General features: G+C 46.7%; 1 protein-coding gene across 1 annotated transcript in view; it reads left to right on the top strand.

Annotated features, from left to right (window-relative positions):
* LOC119400727 (uncharacterized) overlaps positions 1 to 24,552 on the top strand; it is a 66,803-nt gene extending 42,251 nt beyond the window's left edge. Inside the window, exons 4-6 of the mRNA XM_049417419.1 lie at positions 2,361 to 2,422; positions 10,849 to 10,935; positions 24,419 to 24,552. Coding sequence (XP_049273376.1) covers positions 2,361 to 2,422; positions 10,849 to 10,935; positions 24,419 to 24,552 — 283 coding nt within the window. The remainder of the gene's footprint in view (positions 1 to 2,360; positions 2,423 to 10,848; positions 10,936 to 24,418) is intronic.
* Positions 24,553 to 26,539: the final 1,987 nt, after the last annotated feature.

Here is a 26,539-nt window from a genome sequence, read left to right on the forward strand (position 1 = left end):
TGCGTATGCGGTAACTATGTCAGCTGCCTGCTGCAGTCGATCCTGAATGGCCTCGTCTGACCCTCGCGTCGTCCAGATCGTGATTTCGTCTGCGTAAATCGCATGGGCGACATCAGGGATCTGATCGAGCAGCTCAGGTAGTCTTGCCACGGCAATATTAAACAGGATGGGGGACAGAAGTAATCTCTGACGTGTGCCGCGACCTGTAAGGCGAATCGTGTCGGAACGGTGAGGCTCTATCCCGATGGTGACTGTTCTGTCGCACAGAAACACGTCGAAACACGGCACGTCGAAACACGTCGTAATAGGTGGAAATACGGCGCAGAGAAACGTCGCAACACGCGTGGTGCCGTCGAAACACGGCACCAGACACATATCACATTAGATTCTCAGCAGTTCGCAACCTCAGTGACTCGGATCTAAATCATCTCACCATCGAACCTATTCAATGACTATTGGCATAAGGGTACACTACCACATGCATGGCGGCATGCCGACATTTCCCTAATACCCAAACCAGGCAAGCCCATAGTTATATCAAATTTACGGCCGATATCTCGTACCTCATGCGTCGGAAAGTTTGTAGCGTTATCATCATCATCATCATCATCATTATTTTTACCACCTACGCGCCGCGCCTCTCGCGCAGCTCATGCTGAGAGCTCGAGGCGCGAGCAGTTTAGAACGAGCTCACGCTCCTGGAGGCTGGACGCCGGCATGCCGCTGCCGCTCTGCTTGGACAAGGGCCTTCGAATAAAGTGGCGAGACTTCGGCACGGCCACGTCGGCCGCCTTCACGTCTCCCTCTCGCTACAAGTTAATGGAGCACGTGCTTTTACGGCGTCTGCAACCTTTTCTCGAACGACAGTCGTTCTTCTCCCACTCACAGTTCGGATTTCGGGTACATCTCTCTGCGCCGGACGTGCTTCTACACACGGCGACACCTCAGTCACTAAGGCGGTAGCCCTGTCGGACTACTCCCGGCAACGACTGCAGCAGCTGCTTCCAGCGGCCCACCCTGACACGCGGGTGACAAGCGGCAAACCACCGCCACCCCTACCAGAGACCGGCCTGGAGAGACGCGAGCGCTTGGCCTGCGGCACGCATGTTTTCCAAGGGTCGCTGCTCATCGCCTGCGTGCCGCAGATGCGGTGACGACGAAATTTTGGAACATATAATTTGCGCCTGCCCTGCCCTGGCCGCTGAGCGACGCTTGATGGCGCGCCGCTATCGCCTCCTCGGTCTCCCTGCCACAACGGTGGAGGACTTTCTCTTTCCCGCACGGTCAAAGCTACAAGCCCTGCGAGCCTTCCTCGAGTTTGCGGCTTCTGCGGACCTCGCCACATTATAGACGAGCCCTTTGGCTTCGTGCTCCTGCCTTCGTTGACAAGACACTCTTGCCACGCTAATCACTCCTTCTATCTTCCTTTCTTCTATCGTCTTTACTTCCCCTTCCCCATTCCTAAGGGCGCTGAGCCGTGCCCCCACGACGGGAGGCAGAAAATAGCGCCCCTTTTCATTTCTTTCACGAACCACTCTCTCTCTCTCTTCTACAGCTCAAGGAAGAGGTTATGGGCCCTCCGTCGCGTTCCCAGACGAGGGCCATCCTCGCCCTTGATTTAAAAGGGGCATTTGATAATCTCGCACACGTTTCGATCCTGCAGAATCTCGCAGAATCACATTGCGGCGGCTGCTGTTCACTAAAAACACTTTCTGGTTTGGAGGTTCGGAATCCATGACCTAAAAAACGGAAGCATGCAGAAATGTGCACCGTTTAGCCAAAGTGTCAGTTCCGTATTAACAATGCCGCTTGTTTTAGAGTCATTATTGAGCAAATGCTCCTCTTCATAATTCCAGGAACTGTTGTCATAGTCAACAGACAGCGATCAAACTCATCCTGCCGCCGGTGTAAACACCGATGGGAAACACCGTGACGCTCGGTAACGATCTTCGAAAACATGGCTTGCAGTCTCCGAAGCGGCAAAGGCGCATTACTATGACCGGCTACTAGAAATAAATCTCTAATGTGTGCTTTTAGATCGTCAACGGGAGTATATTGGTAGTGCAATGCATCTATGAAGGGCCATTGAAAAGAAACTTCAAAATAGCACTGCAATGACAAGGAGAAAATGCGCATTGGTGTACTTTCAGCTAGGTTTTAAAAACTGCAGTGCAGTTTGGCTCGGCCATGCGCATATAATGTATACATTATGCATGACTGGTACCTAATAAATATTTATTAAGCGTTCAACACGAAGAGCGTTAGAAACGGTCTTATTCATACGGTCACGCGACAAAGCCTGTATGCTCTTTTGTAGCTTGCCATTCATCTAGTTCTCAAGTCCGTATGCCTCTTTTCAGGTCCGCAGCTATTGATGTCCAATGGAAACCATATGCTGCACTGCTGCATGTGAAGGCTTCAGGTAACCTCGAATTAACATTTTATCTGCGCACATCCTTCGAATGTTGTAACGTAGAGTCCTTGTTTCGTTATAAAAACTTGCATATGCTTCAGCTTCGCCTTGTAGAGAGAACGCGATAGGGTAAACGGGCCTCGTACACATCGCCTTCAACCATGCTGCAAAGAAAGGAATGTTTGTGGGCGTGACACTGGCCGTTTCTAGCTGCCTTAGAATGCCTACTCCAAGTGGACTTGCGAAGTACCCACTGCGCGTCCGTGATGTGCCACGCGCACCTGCGCAGGAGAACGCTTTGTAATAGTTGGATGGCTTTAATGCACCCACTTGTTACGCAATTAACATAATTCGACGCCTGGTGCGATTGTACGATTCTGCTACGCCACATTACGTCGGTTAAGAACTCTCCCTCCACTACATTACATTCTAATAGTGCTTTTCTACAAAGCAGTTTAGAGCACCGTTTCAAGCAGTTTCAAGCATCTTCTACAAAGCAGTTTCCAGTACAGCACTTGCTTGCCACACAGAAGGCCTAATTTGACTTCTCATTCGCACCGAGTATTTTTTTTTAATATTTATTTTTGAAAAAAACGCCACATATGTTCTTTCGAAAAATAAGAAGGTGGCTCAAATGCTTAATTAAAAAAAAATTGGGGGACGTTTAAGCTTCGCCTTTAAGAGTTGAACGCGATAGCAATATCATGCCCCTAGTGCGTACTTCGAACACTACGAGTGTTTAACAGAATGCGCGCAATAAGGTGTGGGCCTTTTGTAATGGGTAGCATGCTTTAAACCAGGAGCAATTATGCGCGAGAACCTTTTTCGAAGCTGCGATGCACCCACTACGTGGTCTGGCAATGTACGCTTGTACCACGCAATATTACTGCGATATTACATCTCGTACTGTGACACCTGTATACAGGACGCGTATTTTTGGGAAGCATGAAAGTTACTTTCAGTGCAGCTCCAAGCAGAGGCGTGGCTGTGTGGTAGAATACCTGCTTGCCACGCAGGCGGCCTGAGTTCGATTCTCACTGGGGCCCAACATTTTTATTATTTATTTTATTTGCACCATTTTCGATTTTTCGGTCACGGACAAGATGATTATTTTTCGCTCACAACCAAAGGTGCCCGCGCCGACGCCGACGGCGGAATTTCTGCGATACGAGCTCTTTAACGCTATCGCGTTAAAAGAGAAAAAAAGCCGGCATACATCAGCTACAACAAAAAAGTGAGGAACAGTACGCACAAACAGCAACAGGAGTGGAGGAGAGAGAGGGGGGCAGTACTTGTACAGTATCATAAGCAACACGCACAAAAAAATTTCCGGCACTTGAAAACTCGTCATTAATTATCTGTATTAGAAAGCACATGCAATCTGAAAAAAACAGTTGTGCAATTCCACTGAGCCCAGATGGTGCGGCCGCACTTGTACGTTTTCTACGGAAATATAGCTGATTAACGCATGCGTCTAACAAAAGGCCCTTCCTTTCCTTGTTCTTTTGAAAATTGTCCATGAGGAGGCCTCCCGTCCGATGAAATGACAGGAAAGTCTTTTTACGAAAAGCTGACGTGGGGCGTGCCCTGGTGCATGTACTGACTAGAGTCGTACACATAGGTGACGCTTTAGCTTTGTTTGGCACACCCGCCCCAAAGTCGATTTTCGTAGATGCACTGAAGGTATGTAAACAGCACTTAGTACAGTCATTCGCCGGTCGCTGCAAGACACAGTAGGTGAGTGACCCCATTCATTTTGTCGCGGTTCTCCTCCAGAATTTGTAAAAGTTATTCACGGTGGAAATGATTGGAATGGTAGAGGTATGAAAAATTGAAAGAAATGATCATGCGGGTCGAAATGCACGTGCGCATTGATCGTCTTTACGCAAAAGTGTGCACCAAAATAGTTATGTTGGCGAAAAGCGCGTTTAAAAGTTCAGAAAGACTGCACAAAATCTTTCTCACCACAACGTATGTTATGAAGCATGGAAACTTGGGCAAGTTGGTAGGACATAATGGAAAATAAGAAGAGCGCAAAAGAGGTATCTTGTTCGTTACACCTTGTATTTTGCGCTATCCTGATTTTCAACGTATGTTAAGGAAATCTCAAATAACAGTGCAATACGCTGCAGTACGATGCGATACAATCACAAGAAAATGAAACAAAACCGTGTTAAGGAAATGCTGAAATAAGAATACTCGGAAACGACCGCATCTAATTCTGCGTTTTATGGTGGTGTACGAAATACAATGTAATACAGTGCAGAACAATAGAATACAATAACAAAAAATGAAACAAATAAAAATAAAAAAACGTATGTTAAGGAAATGCAGAAATGCCAATACCCCGGAGCTACAACAAAGAAAGGATCACGTTTCATTCCGCGTTATATGTATGTGAACTAGATAGGGACTTCTAGCACATAAAGAGGGATGTAAAATAAGGTTAGTCGTGACAAAAATATCAAATAAATAAATAAATAAATAAATAAATAAATAAGCAAGATTATTCTGGAAATCATATTGCTTTTTTAGAGGAAAACTCTGAAGCGCCCGTTCCTGCGGTGAGGCGTTGCCATCGCTATTGGTGGCGTAATCGATAGACATGAAAACATAAAATAAGGACGAAATACCCAGGATGGAATGGGATTTGAACCCGGGCTATCTGCGTGGCAGTATAGTATAGTACGACAGAGCCACGCAGGTGCTTCAAACTCATTTACAAGAACACTCTATAAAGGCGTCATGTCGGGCAATGAATCGCGTTAAGATGTGTAATATAGCGTGGCAGAAGAGGAAAATAACAACCAGTCATCACACCACGGTATTTTCGCAACGAGTGTGTCGTTTAATGCTTCCCACACACTGCAAAGTGCACAGCCACAATTCTTCGTCGTCATCAGCCCCAAGCACAGAGATAAAAGCGAAGGAAAGGCAGGGAGGTTAACCAGGTTATACCCAGTTTGCTACCCTACACGGGGGAGGGGGAATGGGAGAAAAAGAATAGAGATAGCTAGGAGGAAAGAGGGAACGAGTAATACGCGCACACACATCCGTGTTCACCGCATACACACAGACAGTCACAACGGAGAAATATTTACCATCGGTTCCTCTGCGAGACGTTAAAAAAGGCTTGCAAGGACTGGCTCCAAGGAATCGAGAACTTGCAGAGCGCATTGAGCTGACGGAGTTGTCATTCCGTTGAGGAGAGTGCGCATCGTGGTCATGAGAGACCTCAGCACAGCGAGGACTTGTAGGTTTTTGTCGTGGCAGTCATCTGTGGACTATGAAGCACACTGCGGGGCATTCTGCATCGGCTCTTTATGAGTGCGCAGTGGTGGCAGCGAGGGCCACGCGACATCCGCCGCCGCTTTCAAAGCTTCTGCGTCTTTCTGGCTCTCCAATTGTGATGCATTGGGCGGTGGTGGCGGCAGTGGTGGTAGCTGTCGCTTAAGGGAAGTCTGACGATCTGTCGGAGTAGGAGATCGCGTTGTCCGTCCAGATTTGGTAGCAGTAGTTTTAGACCTTCGTCGCCGACGCGAGCGTCGTTGTCTATTTCTCACCACGTCAGCATCATCTTTGTGCGTCGAGCCGTCCCGCACCATCTGTTTCATGACACTCGATTCTTTTTTCACTAATGGACAGTCCCTTGATGAGGCTTCGTGTGATCCATGGCAGTTGGTACACTTCAGGGCACTTGCTCGGCAGGATTCCGCATTGTGTGGCTCTGCAGAGCGGGGGCAAATCACCACGTTCCTGCAAACTCCGCTGACATGGCCCATTTTTTTTATTTTTTGACATTTACGGCACTGGAGTGGTCGTGGTGTAAACGGACGGACCACGTGACGAAAGTGTCCCACTTTCACGTGGGATGGCAATATGTCACCTTTGAAGACAATCTTTACGCAACGCGAGTTGCCCAGACGTGAGACTTGGACGATGTTGCTATGGTCACTAACTTCCTTGATGAGCATTGCAAGGTCGCCACAAGGAATGGAGATGTCGACATCGTATATTACACCTACCATCATGTCCTTGTTAAGTGGAAGGTGAGCTCGAACCTTGATACCGTCGAAGTCTGTGACCCTGGTCAGAGCAGGCAGAGATGCCTGGTGTATAACGTCGATAGCCAAGACATTCTTGCGGGGGTTGACTCGAACATCCTTTATTTCGCTTGGAGCCAGAGACTCGAGTTTCCTCGAGATGGTCTGCCGATTCAAGTGTCTCAAATTGTCCGATGGCGAAACAGGCACAAATAAGACGGTGTAGTTCATTGAAGCCTCCTTCGGCTTCACAGTAGATGCGGTTGAAGCTGGTGAAGCACCCATAGATCGTCGTTTTGGTTTACCACTGTAAACAGGCGTGAATTTATCGTCGGAATCGTCACTGCTTGCCGAATACAGTTCGGTGGACTCACTGTCGGCGTCGCTGAGTTCGCTGTTTCGTTTCCTCGAGGGGCCCGCCGACGGCGGAGGCATGCCTGGAGGGTGAGAAGGCCAGTCTACTTCCAGTGTAGCCAAATAAAATACCGATGGCTACGCGAGGAACATGAACATTCACCAAAAACTGTCACCCGGTAAACAAAACGATGTGCAAGACGCACACTTCGTCGTCGTTCTCAGCCCCAAGCAGCATCAACAAAGTGCACATAATACCTTACATATGTGTAGCGGGTACCTCGCTTATCCGCAGAAAGACAAACAATGGCGTAGTGTGTGCTGTCCTACTTCACCAAAAATCATGATTTATGACGTAGTCGGTACCTTGAGGAAAGTCGAAACTTCAAACACAGTTGGGTTTGCCGGAACTAGAGTGTACTAGAACAGGGGAGTGCTCGGAACGAGCTTCGAAAAGTGAAGCCCAGACAGGGTCAATCCGCTTGCAGCGCTGCAATCGGTAGTCTGCAATGTTTGGTCGTTTAAGAGTTGCGCGCGGCTCCGCCAACGAGGTTCAGGGGTAGAATGCCTGGTTCCCGCTCAAAATGCCCGGGTTCGATTCGCAGCTGTATCTGGTGGGTTTTTATTCTGAGTGTCAGCTTTTATAGCTTATTGGTTTTCCTTTATTTTCTAAAACTAGATTCAGATGTTCCGTGTTGGTTCAAAAATTAACGCGAAATATGTGTAATCCAAGAAATTTGACAGTGAGCGCAGTTATTTGAAGCGCCACCGCCCGGGATTGAACAAAAACGTAAGATATAGCCTCCGAGATTTTCGCAAATACGAGACTGCAAACGAGATTTCACATATTACGTAATTTTTTTAGCAATACGTAGCAACAGAAGCTAGTTTAAAAAAAGGAAAACCAACACAGCTTTACAAGGTGACCCTAGGAATAAAAACCCACCATCTACAGCTGCGACTCGAACCCGGGCATTTTGAGTGGGAAGCGGACACTCTACCCCGCTACCACTTTGGCGGAGCCGCGCGCAACTTTTAAACGACGAGACATTGCAGACTACCGATCGCAGCGCCGCAGGTGGATTGACCCTGTTTGGGCTTTACTTTCTGTACAATGGCGCTGCGGCCGCTCCGAGCACTCCCCTGTTCTAGTACACTCTACCCGAACACAAAACTGCGTACAGAATTCGCATTAGGCAGTGTAGTAATCGACGGGGAATTCTCTTTTTCTTTTTTTGTGTGCGTTGCTGATACCGTATAAGTGTTCTCCCCTTCCCTCTCCACCGCTCTTGGTGTTAGTGCGTACTATTCCTTTTTTTTTGGTGTTGCTCTTGTCTGACAGGTTTTTTTTCCTTTTTTTTTCTTTTAATACGCATTTGTCCCACCTCTTTCTGCTCCGGGCGAACATATATAAATCCAGCAACGGTACCTGTAAACTCCACTGTTCAATTTGCCGGGCCCCGGTCGAAATGTCGAGACTAAATATATTTTTTTCTACCTGCGCCGGCACTTCATTTTAGGGTCGTTCCAAACCAAACATCCCAGTCATTTCGGCGACTATTTTAAATGTATTCGAAAAAAATTGTGCAAGTTTAGTGCATTAAAAACTGTGAATTGGTAAAATATTTCGGTGAGTGAGTGATTGAGTGAGACAACTTTATTCGGTCCAAAATAGACGCGAGTAAACTCAACGTCACCTGGCTAGGCCCACGTAGGAGACTGCAATTTCTCAGAATGTCGTCTGAGTGTAGTTTGTTAGAAAGATTATTCTGGGAGCATATCATTTCTTGTTTAAATACCAAAGTTGGTTCGAAGATTAAGCAAATGCGCTTGTGTAAGATGTTCGAAGCTCAGTTATTTTGTTTCAATTTTTCTGCCACATGCGCCTCCAGAAATATAGCCGGAATGTTCTATGTTCGCCATTTTTCCTTATAATAGTGTGCCATGTATGAATATCTGAGTTATGAATACTGACTCTACAGAAGACATATTTTACGTTAAAAATATTTTCACACAACTGCTCTTTCTATATTTTACGAGAAGAATCACAAATTTGACAAAATCATCATTTTGGTCCACTTTCAGAGGCCATTTACACCACGTGGTCCTCCAATCAAAAATCAGCTTTACACCACAATCGAATGCCAAAAAAATATTTCTTCATATGTGGCAAGTTTTATCATTGCAATTTGTGTTTTGAGGAAGAAAATAATTGTTGAAGTTGCCTATTCACGGCTTTCCATCGTTGGACATGCGGGAGCTTCCTCGTTGAAATTCCTTATTGCCGTCAAATGGGAACTTCAAAAATTATTTTGTTCCTTACAACAAAAATCGTAATGTTAAAATTTGCCACATAAAAGGAGCTTTTATTTGGTTTCAATGGAGGTATAAAGCTGATTATATATATATATATATATATACATATATATATATATATATATATATATATATATATATATATATATATATATATATATATATATATATATATATATGTACATTAAGAAGAGTCTGCATTTGGTCGCCGTAAAATAAATAGGAAAAAGGTATACGCCTCTAAAAACTTATTTGTCGACGTTCCGATCGAAGACCGATCTTTATGATGATCGGTGTTCGATGAGAACGTCTGCAAATTAACAGATTTTAGAGGCGTATACCGTTATCATATATATATATATATATATATATATATATATATATATATATACATATATATATATATAGATACCGTTACAAAACAGAGACGCGTCGTGGTTCAGTTGCCATGCATTTATTCTAATGCACGCGCACTTCTTCGTCGCCTTCTCCCACCGTCGCCTATATATATATATATATATATATATATATATATATATATATATATATATATATATATATATATATTCATGTATGTATTTCTGCATATCCTGAACAAGATGGCAAGAGTAAAAACCGGCCGACAGTGTCCATAAAACTAAAAGATCTAATTACTACGTCACGCAGGTTTGCCCACACTCGCATGTCGAGGAACATTTATTCGCCTAAAGTTCTGATACTTGATATTGCACAATTGTTTTAAGATAGACCACGCGAAATACGTGCAAACCAAGGCAACAAAGGAAACACGTCACACACATGATCGCACACTCCAAGAGTACTCGTGCAACAATAACACATTCTAATATTCTTTTTTTCCCAGATGCATTCGTGAATGGAATGCTCGTGACCGACTTATAGTCGAACAGCGTACAGTTGATGACTTTCTAGAAACGTTGCAAAATACACAGAGCACTTAATCATAACGCTGATAACGTGGCATGTACTGTATTTTCATTTCTTCCTTGAGTTGGCTTGCTTGCCAACATTTGTACTTACGCCAACTTCTACAGCTAAGGTTTATCATCCTTGTTTTCTTTTTTACGGGAGTATAATATGTATAATGCGTACACTACTACTGTATTTCTTGCATATAGTCTCCTTCTTCCTAATTGAACTTGTTGAGAAAAGCTTCTCGGTCCAAAATTTATTGTCACTATTGATGCGATTGCTTTCTGTTTTTCTTTTTTTATTTTGCTCCCACTCTTGTAAAAACCGTGCAAAGGTTAACGGTATGTGCAAATAATAAATAAAAATAATTGCTATTTAAATATTACAAAACGCACAATCTGTGTGGAAAAACGGCTAATGAACACTGCTTAGGTTTGCAAAAACAAGTGCTCTTAGGATGTAGGACAATTCTACGTCTTTGTATCATAACTGAAAGATCCAACAAGACAAATTCTCGTAATTCGGGACTTTAGTGCAGCAATAAAGAAATGGTTGTTAAAAATAGTTCAGCTAGAACACGCACTAAATATACTCAGGGCTGTGTATGTGTATTTTATGCGATGTAACGTTCTGAGACAGCTTCATGTTTATAATGCAAGTTGTTACCTTGCAACTTGCAATATTGTGCTGTGGTTACAGATATTAGTCACTATCGGAAATCACAGTAACTGAATCGCCGGTTCTATTGGTGGATATCTTAAACATTACACACGTTTTCCGTTACTATTGCAGATTACGTGCAAAGAAATTTGGGGGCAAAGCCGACATACGTAATACGGACATACGGCGACAATTTTTTACTTCTTTCAGATCTGAATGGTAGGAGTTAGTGAGTTTTACACGCAAATTTATGCTCTTTTTCTTTCAAAATAATTATTTTAACTGGAGAGCCTCGACCTTCCTTATGCTGTCAATTTAGGAATTTAGGAATTTGTCACTGTCGTTTGGCAGTGACATGTGACTTTAGAGAGTATTTTCCAGTCCTTGCACAGAAACAAAGCACAAAAATAACTTGTACGTAACAGACGCAATTCATAGTTCGCGCAGGAAGCCTATGCATACCAAGCTATCAAGTAAAGGCCACATCTCAAGCTTGAAATTTTGTGTGACTGCTCCTCCAACAGAATGATCTCAAACAATCACGAATATTTTGAAGCATTGGGGCGCAGTCTGCGTCCAGCATTGCTAACATTCCTTGCGGGTGAAACCCGAACATATAAAAAAATACATGGTTGATATCTGCGTCATAGGAATCGAAATAACACGAAAGTAAAACGTGCCCTTATAGAAGTAACTGCTTGTTTACTGTACATTGGTTTAAGAGAGTTTGCACAATGTATATTGATCTCTGACAGCTATGGCACCGTTTAACGTGGATGCACCCAATTTGATGCTTGATGGTAGATCTCCATACCGACGACTAACGTCCATGTTCAATGATTAAAGAAACCCTTGTGGTAGCTGTAGTAGTTAACGGTGAAAGCGCAATAAGAGAACGAATTGTGATAGCCGGAAGGGCGTCGCATATTGGACGCAGAACTTGGTCGCCATCCTACGGCATATTAAAATGTGATTGAAAACTACGGCCGCATTAGAGGGAAACGCAAAGTGCGTCGTGCCGCCCCGGTAGCCCGGCCGCAATTTTTAAAGACGATAGTCTTTCTTGGGGAACTTAAACGCAGAAATTTTGGTCTGTCTTTCTGTCTGTCCTTCTGTCTGTCTTTCTGTCTGTCTTTCTGTTTGTCGGCACGTCCCTCGATTCAGCCACTCGGCCAAATTTGAACCACTTGCCCAAGGGCCAGCCGTCATGAACGGCTGACGATGTTCATACTTGTGTACATTGTTGATCAAAAAGCAAACATTACGCATATCTGAGGCGCAACATCACTAGGTAAGTATTAGGCGGTGTGTTCCTTTAACAGAAAATACATAGATACGCAATTTTAAAGACCTTGATGGTATGCGTTTAACGTTGAGACAGTAACGCGTTTATTAAAAGATTGCCACAGCTGAAGCGATCAGCGGTCCAAGCCGAGCAAGCGCGAGCGCCAACAACAACCGTCTTCGTCGTCTTCTTTCGCAGGCGTTCTTGTCTGCGCCCTACCATGTTACAAATCACTCCCCCGCGGTAAAGGAGCCATCCTGGCGACCTAAGGAACAGGTACAACTGGTGGGTCATAATGCGGCTTCAGTCGATCGACGTGAACAGTCTCGCGGCCGCGACGACGGCGGTCCGTAGATGATTGAACAGGCTCAATCATATAGTTAACTGGGGATGCTTGACGTAGGACGCGGTAGGGGCCTTCGTACTTAGGCAGTAGCTGTGTGGAAAGGCCAGGAGCGGAGGAGGGAACGCGAAGCCACACCAACGTTCCAGGGGAATACGACTGAGGAGGCAGGTTTTCGTCGTGACGGTCCTTCTGGCCCTACTCGCCCTACAATGTTACAACCCTAGTTTCTTAAGGTGCGCTGAAAATGCGACTGCGCTGAAACTTGTCTTCCTCCGTGCCCTCTGCACAAGCTCATGTTGTGTTTCGGTTTCGGTTCAGTATTGCATTGTACGAATGACAGGGGGCGCCGCTCGGGCATTCCTGTTTTACCCAGGCGACGTGTAAGTAAGAGAGTTTGTGGAGAGTACTCGTTGAGTGCGGACGTTTCTTCTCCTTCGGCGCATCGCGCCAAACAGTGTGTTCAGGCTGGCCGGCGTCCCCACCGGTCGCGTTGGTCACCGCCGGTCTTCGCCTGCCGCTGCGCCAGGACTACCAGCCCGCAACACAGCACTCGTGTTTCCCGACGTATTGCCAGATAGCGTCCATATATCACGCAGCGCCTCTTCTATCGTCTTTAGACGACATTTGCAGCGAAGCACGCAGATACGCGGCCAATTTTTTCTAGGCGAGCGCGTAGGTGGGGAACGCAGTGTTACAGCCAGGTGAGGCAGGCACGCGTCGTAGAGCTATTTTTGGTTTGATTAGCGTGATGCTATGAGCGAGGCCGATGCTTTTACGATGCTTGTGTTAAGGTCGCCACCTCGCGGTGTGTTAGGGCACTGACAAAATTGCACTTCTATTGAAAACGCGCCGAATGAGACGAACGTGTGACGCGTTACAGGTACTAATCGCGGGGGCCACAGTAATGATGAATTACTTTACTTTGCCGCTCCCAGAGGGCAACACCGCTCCACCGACCGGGAGAGTGGGAGATATGAAAGGCGCGTTCGTAAAGCCACTAGTGTATGTGGTCGTGGCGCAGTGGATAGCGCGCCCGGTGTCTGTTGTTGTGAACCGAGCGGTCGTGGGTTCGATGCCCGTTGGCGGAACTTTTCTTCTTTGCCATCTGATAGTGTACATTTTTACGACGTCATTTCCATGACGGAAATACATCACTGAAGTCTTGGTGGACCCCGGCGTAGAACACTTTCGTGTAAAAAAGCAAGCGTGGCATTTTGTATTTCACTATGGGAGGGCAGTTAGCCGTCCCGAATAGGCCACACTCGACGTTGTAAACAGCCTGAAAACCACCCTACAAGTTGCGTTTAAAGCTATGTGAACAGCACTTGCAAGGCACGAAATCTGGCCTACCAAAAGTAATCTCTCTGACTTTTACCAGTGATCTTTCTTCCATCTTATAATGTCATTCAGCAAAGGATCACTTTTTTGTCAGTCTATATTTAACTAAACACTGATCACTACCATGCAGTCGCGGTTTTTTGTATTACATTAGCCTGCCGCTCCCTATGGTCCATTTGTTATATTATCCTTGTCACAAATCATTTTCGTCCACCGCATTACCTACGAGCATTATTTACACCAACTACTGCTCCAAAGCACCTAGTTTACAGTCCGTAGAATGTTTTAGATGCGAATCAATCTATGGCGGAATTTAATCCGGTGGTGTGCGGTGCGACCACCCTTACTGCGCATGCGCAAACCCTCTCCAGACAGCTGCTCGCCACTCCCCATCTCCCCCTCTCCACTCCCCCTCTCACGCGCCTCATTCTCTCCTGCTACGAGTAGGCAGCAGCGACGCCTCCGGCGTCTTGACATGGCACGAGCTGCCGATGGCCGCCTCTGCTTCTGTGGCTCTAGACGCGGGGCGCTCGTGCTCTCCCTTCTGCTGCGACGAGCAAGCAGCAGCATCGACTGCGGCGTCTTGACGTGGCACGAGCTGCCGATGGCCGCCTGTACTTCTGTGGCTCTAGACGCGGGGCGCTGGTGCTCTCCTCCCCTTGGTTCAGAATCCCACGATGACACGAATGGCATGGACTGCAGAGAGAGAGAGAGACGAACGTGATATTGCGACTTTGCGCAAGTCGAATACCTCGGACGCCGGCAGTTCCACGCAGCGGAAGCTGGATGGAGCCTGGAAGACAGTGCTGATTCTACACCTGAGGAAGGCACAGGCTCGAGAGCACAAGAAAAAAAATTACGCCATCTCCCTCTCAAGCTAACCATCTCCCCGCTGCTTCGCATCCGCACATGGTTCCCTTTAGCGGGAGATGGTGTAATTTTTTAATAAAATACATTTGTAAGCCGCTTTATCAGCGACGGATTCCTGGTAGTTGAGCGAGTTGCACGAAAGAAAAGTGGCGAGCACTCTTCATTGACCTTTAGTAGCCAAAAAGTTTCACCAGCAAAAAGGCTTCGCAGAAATGCAGCAAAAAGGCTTCGCCAGTAACTCCATCTGCAGTAGGAACTGAAGTGGATGTGTATGCTGCACAGTCGGTGTATATGTAAACAGTACACGCAGGAGACTGCATATTGCGACCTTAAGGAAGGTGGCGTTTGCTGAGGATGGTGTTTAGCGGCGCATTCAAAGTCCCAGGTATCACAGATATGTTTCATAATGCCGTCGCCACAGCTCTGACCCTTCGCGTACAGCATATTGCAAGGTGCCGTTTCATGGTCGATCGCATTGCTTTCGCAGTATCCGGGTTGGGCCGCATTGATGTCCGATGTCGTTTAATATACGCAGGATATGTGTGCAAACAGTTGGAGTGGGGCGAAGCATGTAAGGAAGCGTGATCAGCTCCACTAACGTGAGACCTGTGGGGGGGCGAAGCATGCAGTTTGCGCCGGTGTTTCCCCCACATAGTCACTGCTAATGGGCAATGAGAGGCAGAAGAGAGATTAGACACACAGACCCGCTGTTCGCGTTTAGTTAACGTGCACGCTGTGAATCTTTATTGTTCAACTACCCTCAAGAAAAATCTCCCAGCGGCATGCATTGCAGATGAAGATCCAGTGCCTATATATTCGCAATACCCACGAACTATAGGTGGCGCGCCGTGCGATTCAAGGTGGCGCCAGCAGGAGGGTCAACCCGTTTATTAGCATAGCAGCAGATGGTACGTGCGGACATACAGCCCGTGCCACTTTCACCGGGTACAGTCATGAGCGGCAATGAAATGGATATGAGACCAAAATACGTTCCCAAATCATGGAAAGTGCTAAGTGCTCGCCACCTACCATTTGCTGCAGCGTTAAAGGTTATATTTTAGCGCCGTTACCATGCATCAACAATGCTTTGCGAAATCCTGTGCGTGCTACAGAAAACTGCATGAACTAGAAGTGACGTATGAACTGAACGGTATTCCGAGGTAGTACGTACCGAGCCTGCCTGATGGATTTGTCGCAGTAGTAGGCCGCAAGCGAGTAGCGCCTTCGCTGCTGCACGGGTCCGCATGTTTAACGTGGTGATGGTTAGAAAACATATATTACGCCGTCGTCATTACTTGCGCAATCAGGTAGGCGGAGTTACTTCTTCAACGCAACGGAAGCGTTCAACATCCCATTCAGTAGCACTTGTGTCACGGCCGCGCTCAGGCTCTAGTCGTGTGCAATTCACTGCACTCGAATGTTGCCGGTTCGATCAGCCCGATCGAAACATGAATATCGAAAAGAATGTACACGTATGTTTTTTGAGAAATGTCGAATTTCGAAAAATTTGTTGAACAACAACGTCATTTGGAAGATAACGGTGAAGTATAGGATAAGTTAGCCGAGAGGGGAATATTGTGGCCTTGACTGCACGTTTCATCGCTCTAACCATTTCGCTTCACTGGTCGAGCTGGAGCGTGTTGGCGGCATGTGCCGCTCCGTAATATCCACAATAATTGCTCCACATGCAATGCACAAGAAGAATTCTGCTTTTATTTTGATCTCGCTCAAGGATATTGTACATTAAATATAATGAAAGTGACTTAAGAACGTGAAAAAACAATAACGTACGAGGGGACGTGAAGTTCAACTCGCTCCTCGTGGTTAGCAGCTGATCGGTCATCGTCGCTGTCATTCTCGGTGCTTGCACAGCCTTCTACGTTCAGTGAAAAATCCTCGTCGTCAAGATGGTTTCTTTCAACATCACTGCTGAAAGCAATCTGAAGAATATCCTCCGCCAAACGACTTTGCCCACTCCGCGTCACCATGTTTACACTTAGAGACGTCTGGGCGCGGAGAACATTTTGATCTCAAACCGGTCACTAAGCAAATCGTTTGCAGTGTGCTGCCACCTATCAACAAACGTACAAAAACAAGCGGTACCGCGCTGGCTATGAAACCAATCAACTGGTGAACGCGACAGCGTTGAGAGCGTTTGCTCCACGAAAGGCGTGGAGCGGACGCGTCCTCGAATGACTGAAGCTTCGCTCGCACGATTCATAACAGCGCTTTCCTGACAAAGGATAGAGGCCCTATTTTAATGTATCGTTAACTTGAGATTGCTGAGTTAGAGAAGAGCACATCGCGAGCCCGCCCGGGCTCCCGCGTACAATGTGATCGGATTCATGCACTACAGAGACAATGACGAATGCTATGTGGAAGTAAAACAGGGTGAGTTTCAACTAGAAATGTAAGCCGATAACATTTAACTAACGTACGTGGCTACAGAAAACCTCGCGAAGCTGATGTGTACGCTGTGGGCTATCATAGAACGCGCGAGTTGACACGTATTTTCACGAAAACTTCGCGTCTCGTGAAGGCAGACTCATATTTCTCGTGTGACAGAGAACTCGGGTTTGTTCACTGATGCAGGAAACATGCAAAGTCGTAGTGTTCCTTTCTTGCCAACGCGTTAACACTGAGGCTAGCGCAGCCGAACAAGGAAGCGACGGCGTAGTGCTGCCATTTTTTTCGTCTACTAACCCTCCTCGAGAGGACACTCCTGAATTCCGCGTGGCGGCGCGACACTCTACGGGCTTTGCGAATACGGGGTAGCCGGTGAACGGTTGTGCAGCGCGAGTAGTCGATTTTTTTTTTCAATCAAGAAGCTTTTAAGCCGACGCTGCCTGCGTCGGCGTTGTCTTTAGCGGGCGAGGGCGCGTTCTTGTTCCTTGCGAGCTGGTAGTTCAGCGTTCATCAGAGAAAGAGCGTTTCCACAGTCAACGCGCGCCATTCGCTCTCTCTCGCCACACTGTTAGCGCTGAGGCGCTGGCGCCCTCTCTTGCGCTCAAGCAAATGGACAGGGCACGGCGATGCAAGCAAGCAAATGGGTCACGACGATGCACGCGGTGACAGCAGACGACGATGCACCGCCGTCCAGCCGAGACCCAAAGGTACTTCGCCATTAAATTTTGCTTTCTATTATGCTGCGGCCAAAGCACAGTAGAGGATAAGGTGCTAGAATGAAAGAGGCGGTCAAACTGGTGCCACAAGCGCGTTGCCGTATTTCTAACATCCACCACAGGGAAGTTTCCTACAATCCCGGAGGCCAAGTTTGGGTATGGGCACCCATTCGCAGTCGTAGCATCCGTGATAAGTTAGAGCCTGTGTGGTGGCTCGTATCAAGTGCTACGCCATGCCAGTGACGTCAACTACGAAGCGGTCGCGGACACAACATTGCATTCACGAACCAGGACACGACAACCGAGCACAGACGTAGTACATTTTGTAAGCATGCAACCGTAGATTGCGCGTTCGTAACTTTTTTATCGTTAGCGGGTCTTTACGCTTTTCATTTATCTTTGTGAAATCGCTTGTTCTTTCATTGACTGTCACTGTCACGTTATGTCGCACTTTGGGTTTATCTGTGTTTTCCTATTTTCTTTCCACGTGCCCATGCTGTTGGATCGAGGCGATGCTATTTTTTTCTGAAGGGGGATATTGTCACCTTCATGTAATGGGTCGAGGGCAAGAACGGCTCTAGCCCAAAAGAAGAAAGAAGACCGTGCGCCTTTTGCTGGATGACTGAACAAGATCGAAAATTCCAGTAGTGGAATGTATAAGAGCGATGAGATACAGGAAATTACCAATTTAAGCAGATATGATGGAAACAATACCGAACTAGACAAAATATCAGCACCTAAAGTTTCCATGGAAACCACAATGCAGTCAGTCTAGACAATCTGAAGTTATGATAAACATACTCTGATGCCGTGTAGCCCCAATAAATTCATATTTACACAGGATTGGTCTGGCGATATCACCCCTTTGTCAATTCTCGAGAAAAACAGAAACTAATGAACATTATCGTTTGTCATGCCGTAAAAATTCTTTGGTTAAGAAAAGCTTCTAGTTATTCCGCTTGCTAAGGTACGTCAAAGCTTAAGTGCAGAAATTCTACTAAACTTCGGTGCCTCCGTTTTGAGAGAATACCACAGGGATGTGCTTCGTGCGGTTTCTAAGTTTAATCAAGCTTTGAAAGGCATCCCATTTCAATCTCTACTTTGTAATATTATTGAAGTTTTTAAAGGTTTGTTAAAATTTAACATGTCCAGTCTTAATTGTTCTCCCTCAGATGAATACAGCCGTCTGGTCTGCTCGTGATTGCAGAAGTTCATTAACGTATTAGTTATCCTTTTTTATAATTTCTTTATGTATTTTTTTCCATTATTAGGCATTCTAAAGTTATCATCGAAATGTTACGATAAGCCGTCTTCGCCAAACCCTCATAGTGGGTGTATGCCATAGTGTTAAAGATGCAAACAAACAAAACAAATTTTCTCTGCTCGAAAGCCAGCCCTGATGGACATGCTTTTCTGAAGCCAGCAGCTCTGTGGTTTATTAATTGCCCTAGTCATTATGAAAGCTCGTCACAGTGTATAACAGCCGCATCTTACCGGTACTTGTCCACGGGCAAGAAACCTGGAGGCTTACGAAGCGACTCTCGAAGGCTGCATTCTCACTGAAAAGGGCACGAGGTGGAGGCAGAAAGCTAGGTGGGCAGATGAGAATTAAACTGAAGCAAGGTGTGTGACCGGGCTAGTTGGTATTCCATATTGACGTGAACAGCGCGTGGGATACACAAGGACGAAGAAACGACGAGGACTAGCGCTGACTTCCAACTGAAATTTATTAACACAAACATAGAAAAACGAGAACAAGTGGGCACACGTGATCACCCCTCATTTGAATTGCGCATGACGGCAGGCATGGAGAGGGAACCAAGAAACAAACAATTAATAAGCAAAAACCACAAAACCGCGAATGGACGTCAGGAGAAGCAAACGGAGAAGCACGTCAATAGAGAATTAAACGTTTGTGGAGATAATGTGACCATTGTAAAGAAATGAGACCGACAGACGCCATGGCTGCCCCGTCTTCTTATCTCTTTAATGGAAGACCCCAGTCCCACGATGATGATACGTATGCTCCAGATGCTGCGGTCGTTTTCTCCTATATTCAATAGATTCCCGCCGCCGCCAAATGAACACGCGGAATCGAGAGACGAGTATTGTGCCTCAGAACTTGGAAACTTCGTCAACGGGCTTGCATCGAGTTGAGTAGTTAGATGTTCAGGTGGTCACTAACGTTGCTGCATTTGGTAGAGCATTTGCTGCGATGCGTCTGCTGGCGCTGTCCGGCTTTCACTTCCCCTTTCGCTCTTAAAGCCTCCTGGGCTACCAAAGGAACTCGGCATTCTGGCATCGCGAATCTTCTATAGACCGTTATAGCGAAGTTTCATCATGCAGGCAGAGGCACAGCAGGTGGTTTCAAGGGCCAATGCTGCGTGATCAGGATTCAACATATTAATCACCTATTAGCCCTGAGAACTTGGGGTGGCGCCGCCTGGCGGGAGGCGTGGATGACGTCACGGCACGGAATCTTCGACGCCCGCCGTGACGCGCCGGCATGTCATGCTCTTGCTTCGTGCGCTGTTCCGCTGTTTACGTTTGCTTTTTGCCTGTCTCAAGTTTCAGATGAATGACGAAAGCAGCATCGATATTGTTCCTAGTAAAACGACAAAAAAAGTTGTGCATTTTTTTCTTCTCAGTCGCCAACGGTGCCCGCGCTACCTCGATCACACTTTGAAAGGGGTGGTCAGGTTTGTTGTTTTGTCCCGCTGCTATAACCTCAGGGATGGGTCTGATTCCCGACCACAGCAGCCGCATACCGACGAGTGTGAAAAGCAACATTCCTCTGCATGGATACAGGAGCACGTCAAAGAATTCGAGGCGGTAAAAATTAATCTGCAGCGTGCCTCACAATCTTGTGGTGGTCTTGACACGCAATACACCTTATTCACATTGTTAGGTTGCGTTATTCACGGGCGATTCCTTTAAAAATTATAACGGCTACGCCTCCACAAGTGTTATTTGCACCGGACACATCCACGACCTGCGGACAGCGTTCTTGCCGGTGTGCCAAGCCCCGCGCACGATTACGAAAGCGCATGCGGTATTGAGTTTCGCAGAATGTCTCAAAAGCGCTCGCCCGAGAATACCGCCGCAGTTGTGTTTGTTTTTCTTGTGTATTCGCTCACTCTTTGTTTTGCTTAATTTAACGTTTTTCTCGCAATAATTTCCGGGCATCATTTCACAACATAAACAAGTTGAGGTTAATTGCGGAAACTCCTTATTGCTGTCGGATTGTGTCTTCATGCAACATCGTAGCAACGGCGCTGTTACACTTGTATGAGTACTAGTTTAGATAGCCAGCTCGTAAATTAATTTTCCTTGCATTTGATATACCACTGAGCATCATCAACCTTTATGTGGACAAGACGTGCGAGACCATTAATTGACGCAGTGAGGCGAAGGACGTTTAATTAATACGTGGGCCCCGTCGCTGAGCGTCATCGAAACAGCAGTTCAGAACGTTCATTTCGACTTTCAGGCGCTTGTTTTGCAGGCGATTGCTATCAACAGTGCTCCCACGTGAAGTTAACATTACCGCTTGTGACGCGGCGGTTGATCAGACCAGCAGTTCATGCAAATTACGGTTTACGGTCAAATAACGCCAGACGAGTGTTGAGAAGAAATTTTTACATAATCCAAGTATACTAACATCTCAGCATTTGCGAAACCATTGTGTGCGTGGCAGTATTATTTTGTTTAATGCGCGGGATTTATTAAGTGATTCTTTACGAAAGACAGATTCATCTAAAGTCTCCTGTAGCAGAAAGCGCAATTCTGTCAAATCGCCTAGATAATCTGCAAAGGCAGACATAACTTGTATGATAAACGGCAATGTAATTAGTGAATTGAAAGCGTCCTAGTTTCATTTGTAATTCTACTAATGTAAACTTGCACCTTCTACCTTGGGAGATTTGCATCGTAAGAATGAGCAGTAATCACCACCGTATCGGGAAAGAGCGGGTACGCGGCGGGCGCCGAAAAAGGCGATCCTCGGCCGCGGAGCCAGCCAGCGAGTCCTTGCCGTGACGTCGCATCGCCGCGACCGCCGCGCCGCCAGTGTTCGTTCTCGGGGCTAATAGGGTTTTGAGTATCGAAGCCGCCTTTGTTATGGTAGTTTGCACCTGCGCTTCATGTTCCTGCTGCTTCGAAGGCTGGGCCTACAGCTCAGGTGTCGGGACAGAAATTCGTCGCCCTGGCCTCGCACGTCTAGAAGTCCTTATTGATCAGAAAATCTTGTGATGGGCGTAAATACCTTTCACTGGGGGGAATGCAGGGCTGTCGAGATGTTACTCTACGTTCAAGCCTTGCGAACATCGGGCCATCGTCTTGCAGGGCGAGTCAGTACGGAGCGAAAATAGACGTGAGGGCTCCCATCTCGCGAACCTCCAGACGACGCCTTGCGACCATGGGACCATCGTCGTGAAGGGCGAGGCAATACGGAGCCGAAGTAGACATGAGGACTCCCGTCTCGCTAGCCTCCAGACGATGCCTGCATTCACGTGGCTGGGCTCCATGGGCTGTCTTGCCTTGCGAACATCGGGACGTCGTCGTGAAGAGTGAGTCAGTTTGAAGCCAAAGTAGACGCGACTGCTCCCGTCTCGCGAACCTGCAGACGATGCCTTGCGAACATGGGACGATCGTCGTGAAGGGCGAGGCAATACGGAGCCGAAGTAGACATGAGGACTCCCGTCTCGCTAGCCTCCAGGCAATTCCTGCATTCACGTGGCTGGGCTCCATGGGCTGTCTTGCACTGCGATCATCGGGACATCGTCGTGAAGGGCGAGTCAGTACGGAACCAATGTAGACGTGAAGGCTCCCGTCTCGCAAACCTTCAGACGACGCCTGCAGTCATTTCAGTCCATAGGTGCCCCTAGCGGTCTCAGTTCCAGCCGGAGTCGTGGTCCCGGGTTTCACGGCACCATATGTACAGAAATGAGACCGACCGATGCCATGGCTGCCCCATCTTCTTCTCTTTTTATTGGAAGACCTTAATCACATGATGATGTTACGTATGCTTCAGATGCGGTGGTCGCTTTCTTCTATTTTCCACAACCATAGCAACCAAAGGACAGTATTACAGTGTAGTGGGATTCTAGAACACTGCAACCGGCTTTATTCATCAGCCTGACTACGCTCTGCAGTAGGCGTGATGAGTATGATGATCATGGCGGCATAGCTTTCGTAGACTACGAAAAACCGTAGGAGAGGAGAAAGAGGGGGAAGCGTAGGAGAGGAGAGGGCGATACATATCACGTACTGTCGCAGCGCATTGTCTTTAGGGAGCCTTCATGTGTACATGCCCCCTCTATTTTTAAGACTGGTTACACACTACTACGACGGGGACGAACGGGTGCCGCTATAAGGAGCTTCGCCCCTAAAAATTGGGGCTGACTTAAACTTACTCAATATCTGCATTTTGCGCTTAGGACTTAATCAGACTCAGACTCGCCAAAACTTCTCTCAGCCGGACTCACTTGGATTAAGACTCGCTAAAACTTTTCTTAACCGGACTCGCTGAGGGTCAGGTTCACCAAAATATTACTCAGCCAGACTCAATCTGGCTCAGACTAATCATGGCTTAATTTGTTGCGGCGTTATCTGGGTGAGTGAACTCATGAGTGGATCAGCGTAGAATTAGCTTTTGCGATAATGGTTTCAATGCTATTTGACGCCCCTATGTCATATAATCGGTGCTCTACGATGCATCTCTTGGTCGCGTACCCTCAAATACGAGTTATCAGTGGTTCCGATCCTGTAATGATATTTTATTAAAGACACGACTCACACGAAGTGTTTCTGACTAACTTCCCGAGAAAAAGTTTGCGGAAGAACGTCAAGACGACCCTTCCTCCCTAACTCTCCTGCGATCGATATGTATTGAGCTGGCGTAAGAACGCTAGTGTGCGGAAATGTGAGTGAGGAGAGATTAGCATAAACGCGAGCCGAGATAAGCCTCTTAGTATTGTCAGTGGTTTGCAGATGAGACTATAGCCTCGGTAAAAATTGAAAACTCACTTAGACTCCCTCAAGAAATACATTTTGCTCTGGGAACTAACTCGGTCCCAGATTCAAGAAAACTTGCCGTAGAAGGACTCACTCCGACGCACGCTCACTAAAGTTTTTCTCAACCGATCGCACTCGGACTCAGACTCACTAAAATATTACTCAACCGGGATCATTTAAGCACAGGCTCGCGGCTCGATATTAGTCTGAGTGAGTCTCATGAGTTGGCACATGAATGTAATAATATTAATAATAATATCTGGGGTTTAACGTCCCAAAACCACTATATGATTATGAGAGACACGGCACATGAGTGAGTTTGCCGACCTATCTTCACTGCACACTTACAATAAGTGCTGAAGCGACTAGAATGAGACAAACCACGGATTGGCGATGGAATGTATAATAGGAAATGGGAAAGGCAGAGGAAGGCTGCAGAACGGTATAGTGAAGAAATGAAGAAGTCAGCAGGCATAAAGTGGAATCTGCTACTTCACATAGGCTGGATTGAAGGCGACTGGAAGAGGTGACCATCCTGAAGTTGGGATAAAATAGGCTCAGAATAATGATGATGAAATAATAAAACTTCGGCATTGTGTTGCTTCCATTTCTTCGTTTTGTACATCAGCTTGCGTGCAAACATTTCTCATTAATTTCTACTGTCCTGCATTTCACGGAAGCATTGTGGCATTATGTGCTGACATGAACGTTATTTGCGTTATGCAGAGGTGCCATCGACATGCTCACTCTGGGTGACAATAGACAATGTGGAGATTATCCCAGAGACAATAAACAGAACATTTTATACGATCTGCCCAGATCCTGTCTACGTTCCGTTTAACCAGAAGTGCTTTTCATAACGGGAAATAAAAACTTCAAGTTTCGCAAGTGATTGAATATCACTTCTGTGTCACATTTTTGTCGAGAACGTGTGATTTAGCGATTACCTAACAAGAACAAGGTGCGATCGAAAATTCCTCGCTACGCATTTCCCTGTTTTATTGGAATGTGTAGAACGACCGATGGGCGTTGTCATCCCCTGCCCATTACCTTATGGCCGGTCTACAAGATGAATCTCGCGTGGACAAACCTCGGTGTCTCCTTTCTTTTTTTAAAGACGATGGTCTTTCTTGGGGAACCTAAACGCAGAAATTTTGGTCTGTCTTTCTGTTTGTCGGCACGTCACTCGATTCAGCCACCCGACCAAAGTTGAACCACTTGCCCAAGGGCCAGCCATCTTGAACGGCTGACTAGGTTCATACTTTTGTACATTGTTGATCAAAAAGCAAATATTACGCATATCTTAGGCCACCAGGTAAGTATTAGGTAAGTACATCACCAGGTAAGTATTAGGTGGTGTGTTCCTTTAATAGAAAATACATAGATACGTAATTCTAGAGACCCTAGTTTCCTAAGCTACGCTGAAAATGCGACTGCGCTGAAACTTGCCTTCCTCCGTGCCCTCTGCACGAACTCATTGTTGTGTTTCGGTTTCGGTTCAGTATTGCACTGTACGAATGCCATGGGGCGCCGCTCTGGTATTCCTGTTTTACCCAGGCGACGTGTAAATAATAGAGTGTGTGCAGGGTACTCGTTGAGTGCGGACGTTTCTTCTGCTTCGGTGCTTCGCGCCAAACCGCGTGTTCGGGCTGGCTGGCGTCCCCGCCGGTCGCGTTGCTCACCGCCGGTCTTCGCCTGCTGCTGCGTCAGGACTACCAGCCCGCAGCACAGCACTCATGTTTCCCGACGTATTGCCAGATGGCGTTCAAATCTCACGCAGCGCCTCTTCTATTGTCTTTAGACGACATTAGCAGCGAAGCACGCAGATACGCAGCCAATTTTCGTAAGCTTTAATTTGTATATACTATACTATACAAGGTTACTGTATGCCATGCAAGCGTGCCTGTATAGCCGAGCGGTTAGGACGCTCGCCTTCGGATATTTGGAACGCGGGTTCGAGTGACGCCTCGCCAAGAATTTTTTTTCGCCAAGCATTTCCCTTTTTCCCTGTCTTTCTTTCTCTTTGCCTCTCTCTTTCTTTCTCTCTCTCTCTCTCTCTGTACTCGTTCTCTTTCCTTATGAAATGTGTTTAAGGAGAGGTTGGTGCTTATACATGGCTCCGGCTACTCCTCTTCCCTTACTTATTATTTATCGTCACGAACTTATAAATAAAAGTGGACTCACTCACGGCAATGTCCTTTTAAACGGAATGTTCACACGTCATGCATAATGTCCACTTGATGACAACAATGTTCACACACAAGACACGCAAGAATCGTTCACACTTTGCCGATGAGTTCATCTCACAGTCCTTTGTAGAATGCGATCACATCACACAAGGTCACTGGGCATTGCCCACACTTTAAACACAGCTGTCTTGAATCACAAAAGGCAACGCGAAACATGTGACCACAAGTATCTCAATGTGAAGAATAATTACAAATGTGAATCAATATCTTTTTGATATTCCCGACTCTTCTGAAAACTGTACTAGGCCGCGCGCAGCAATGTTTTGAAGAATTTCTGTTGGCCATGGACCCAACACTTTTGCTAATGATAGCGGCCGTCTGTCCAATCTGTTTAGTTTTTGTAAGAATATTTTACGGGGAACAGCATAGTTTTAAATGCGAATGCATTTCTTAGTCGGGGGTTGTCCTGCGTCCCTGGCCGGCGTACGCACAGGTGTTATCTCTCCGCGCGCGCTCCTCCTCGCCCCTGGCAACAGCTGCGCCGCGCCTAGCAACGGGAGCAGGTGGTGAGCGGCGGAGGGTAAGCGAGGGAAGGAGCACGCGGGCGTGTGATGGCGCTCGCATCGCGGAGCAGCGGAGGGTTAGTGAGAGGAGGAGT

Source organism: Rhipicephalus sanguineus, chromosome 7 (genome assembly GCF_013339695.2).
Source record: "Rhipicephalus sanguineus isolate Rsan-2018 chromosome 7, BIME_Rsan_1.4, whole genome shotgun sequence".
Taxonomy (NCBI): Eukaryota; Metazoa; Arthropoda; class Arachnida; order Ixodida; family Ixodidae; genus Rhipicephalus; species Rhipicephalus sanguineus.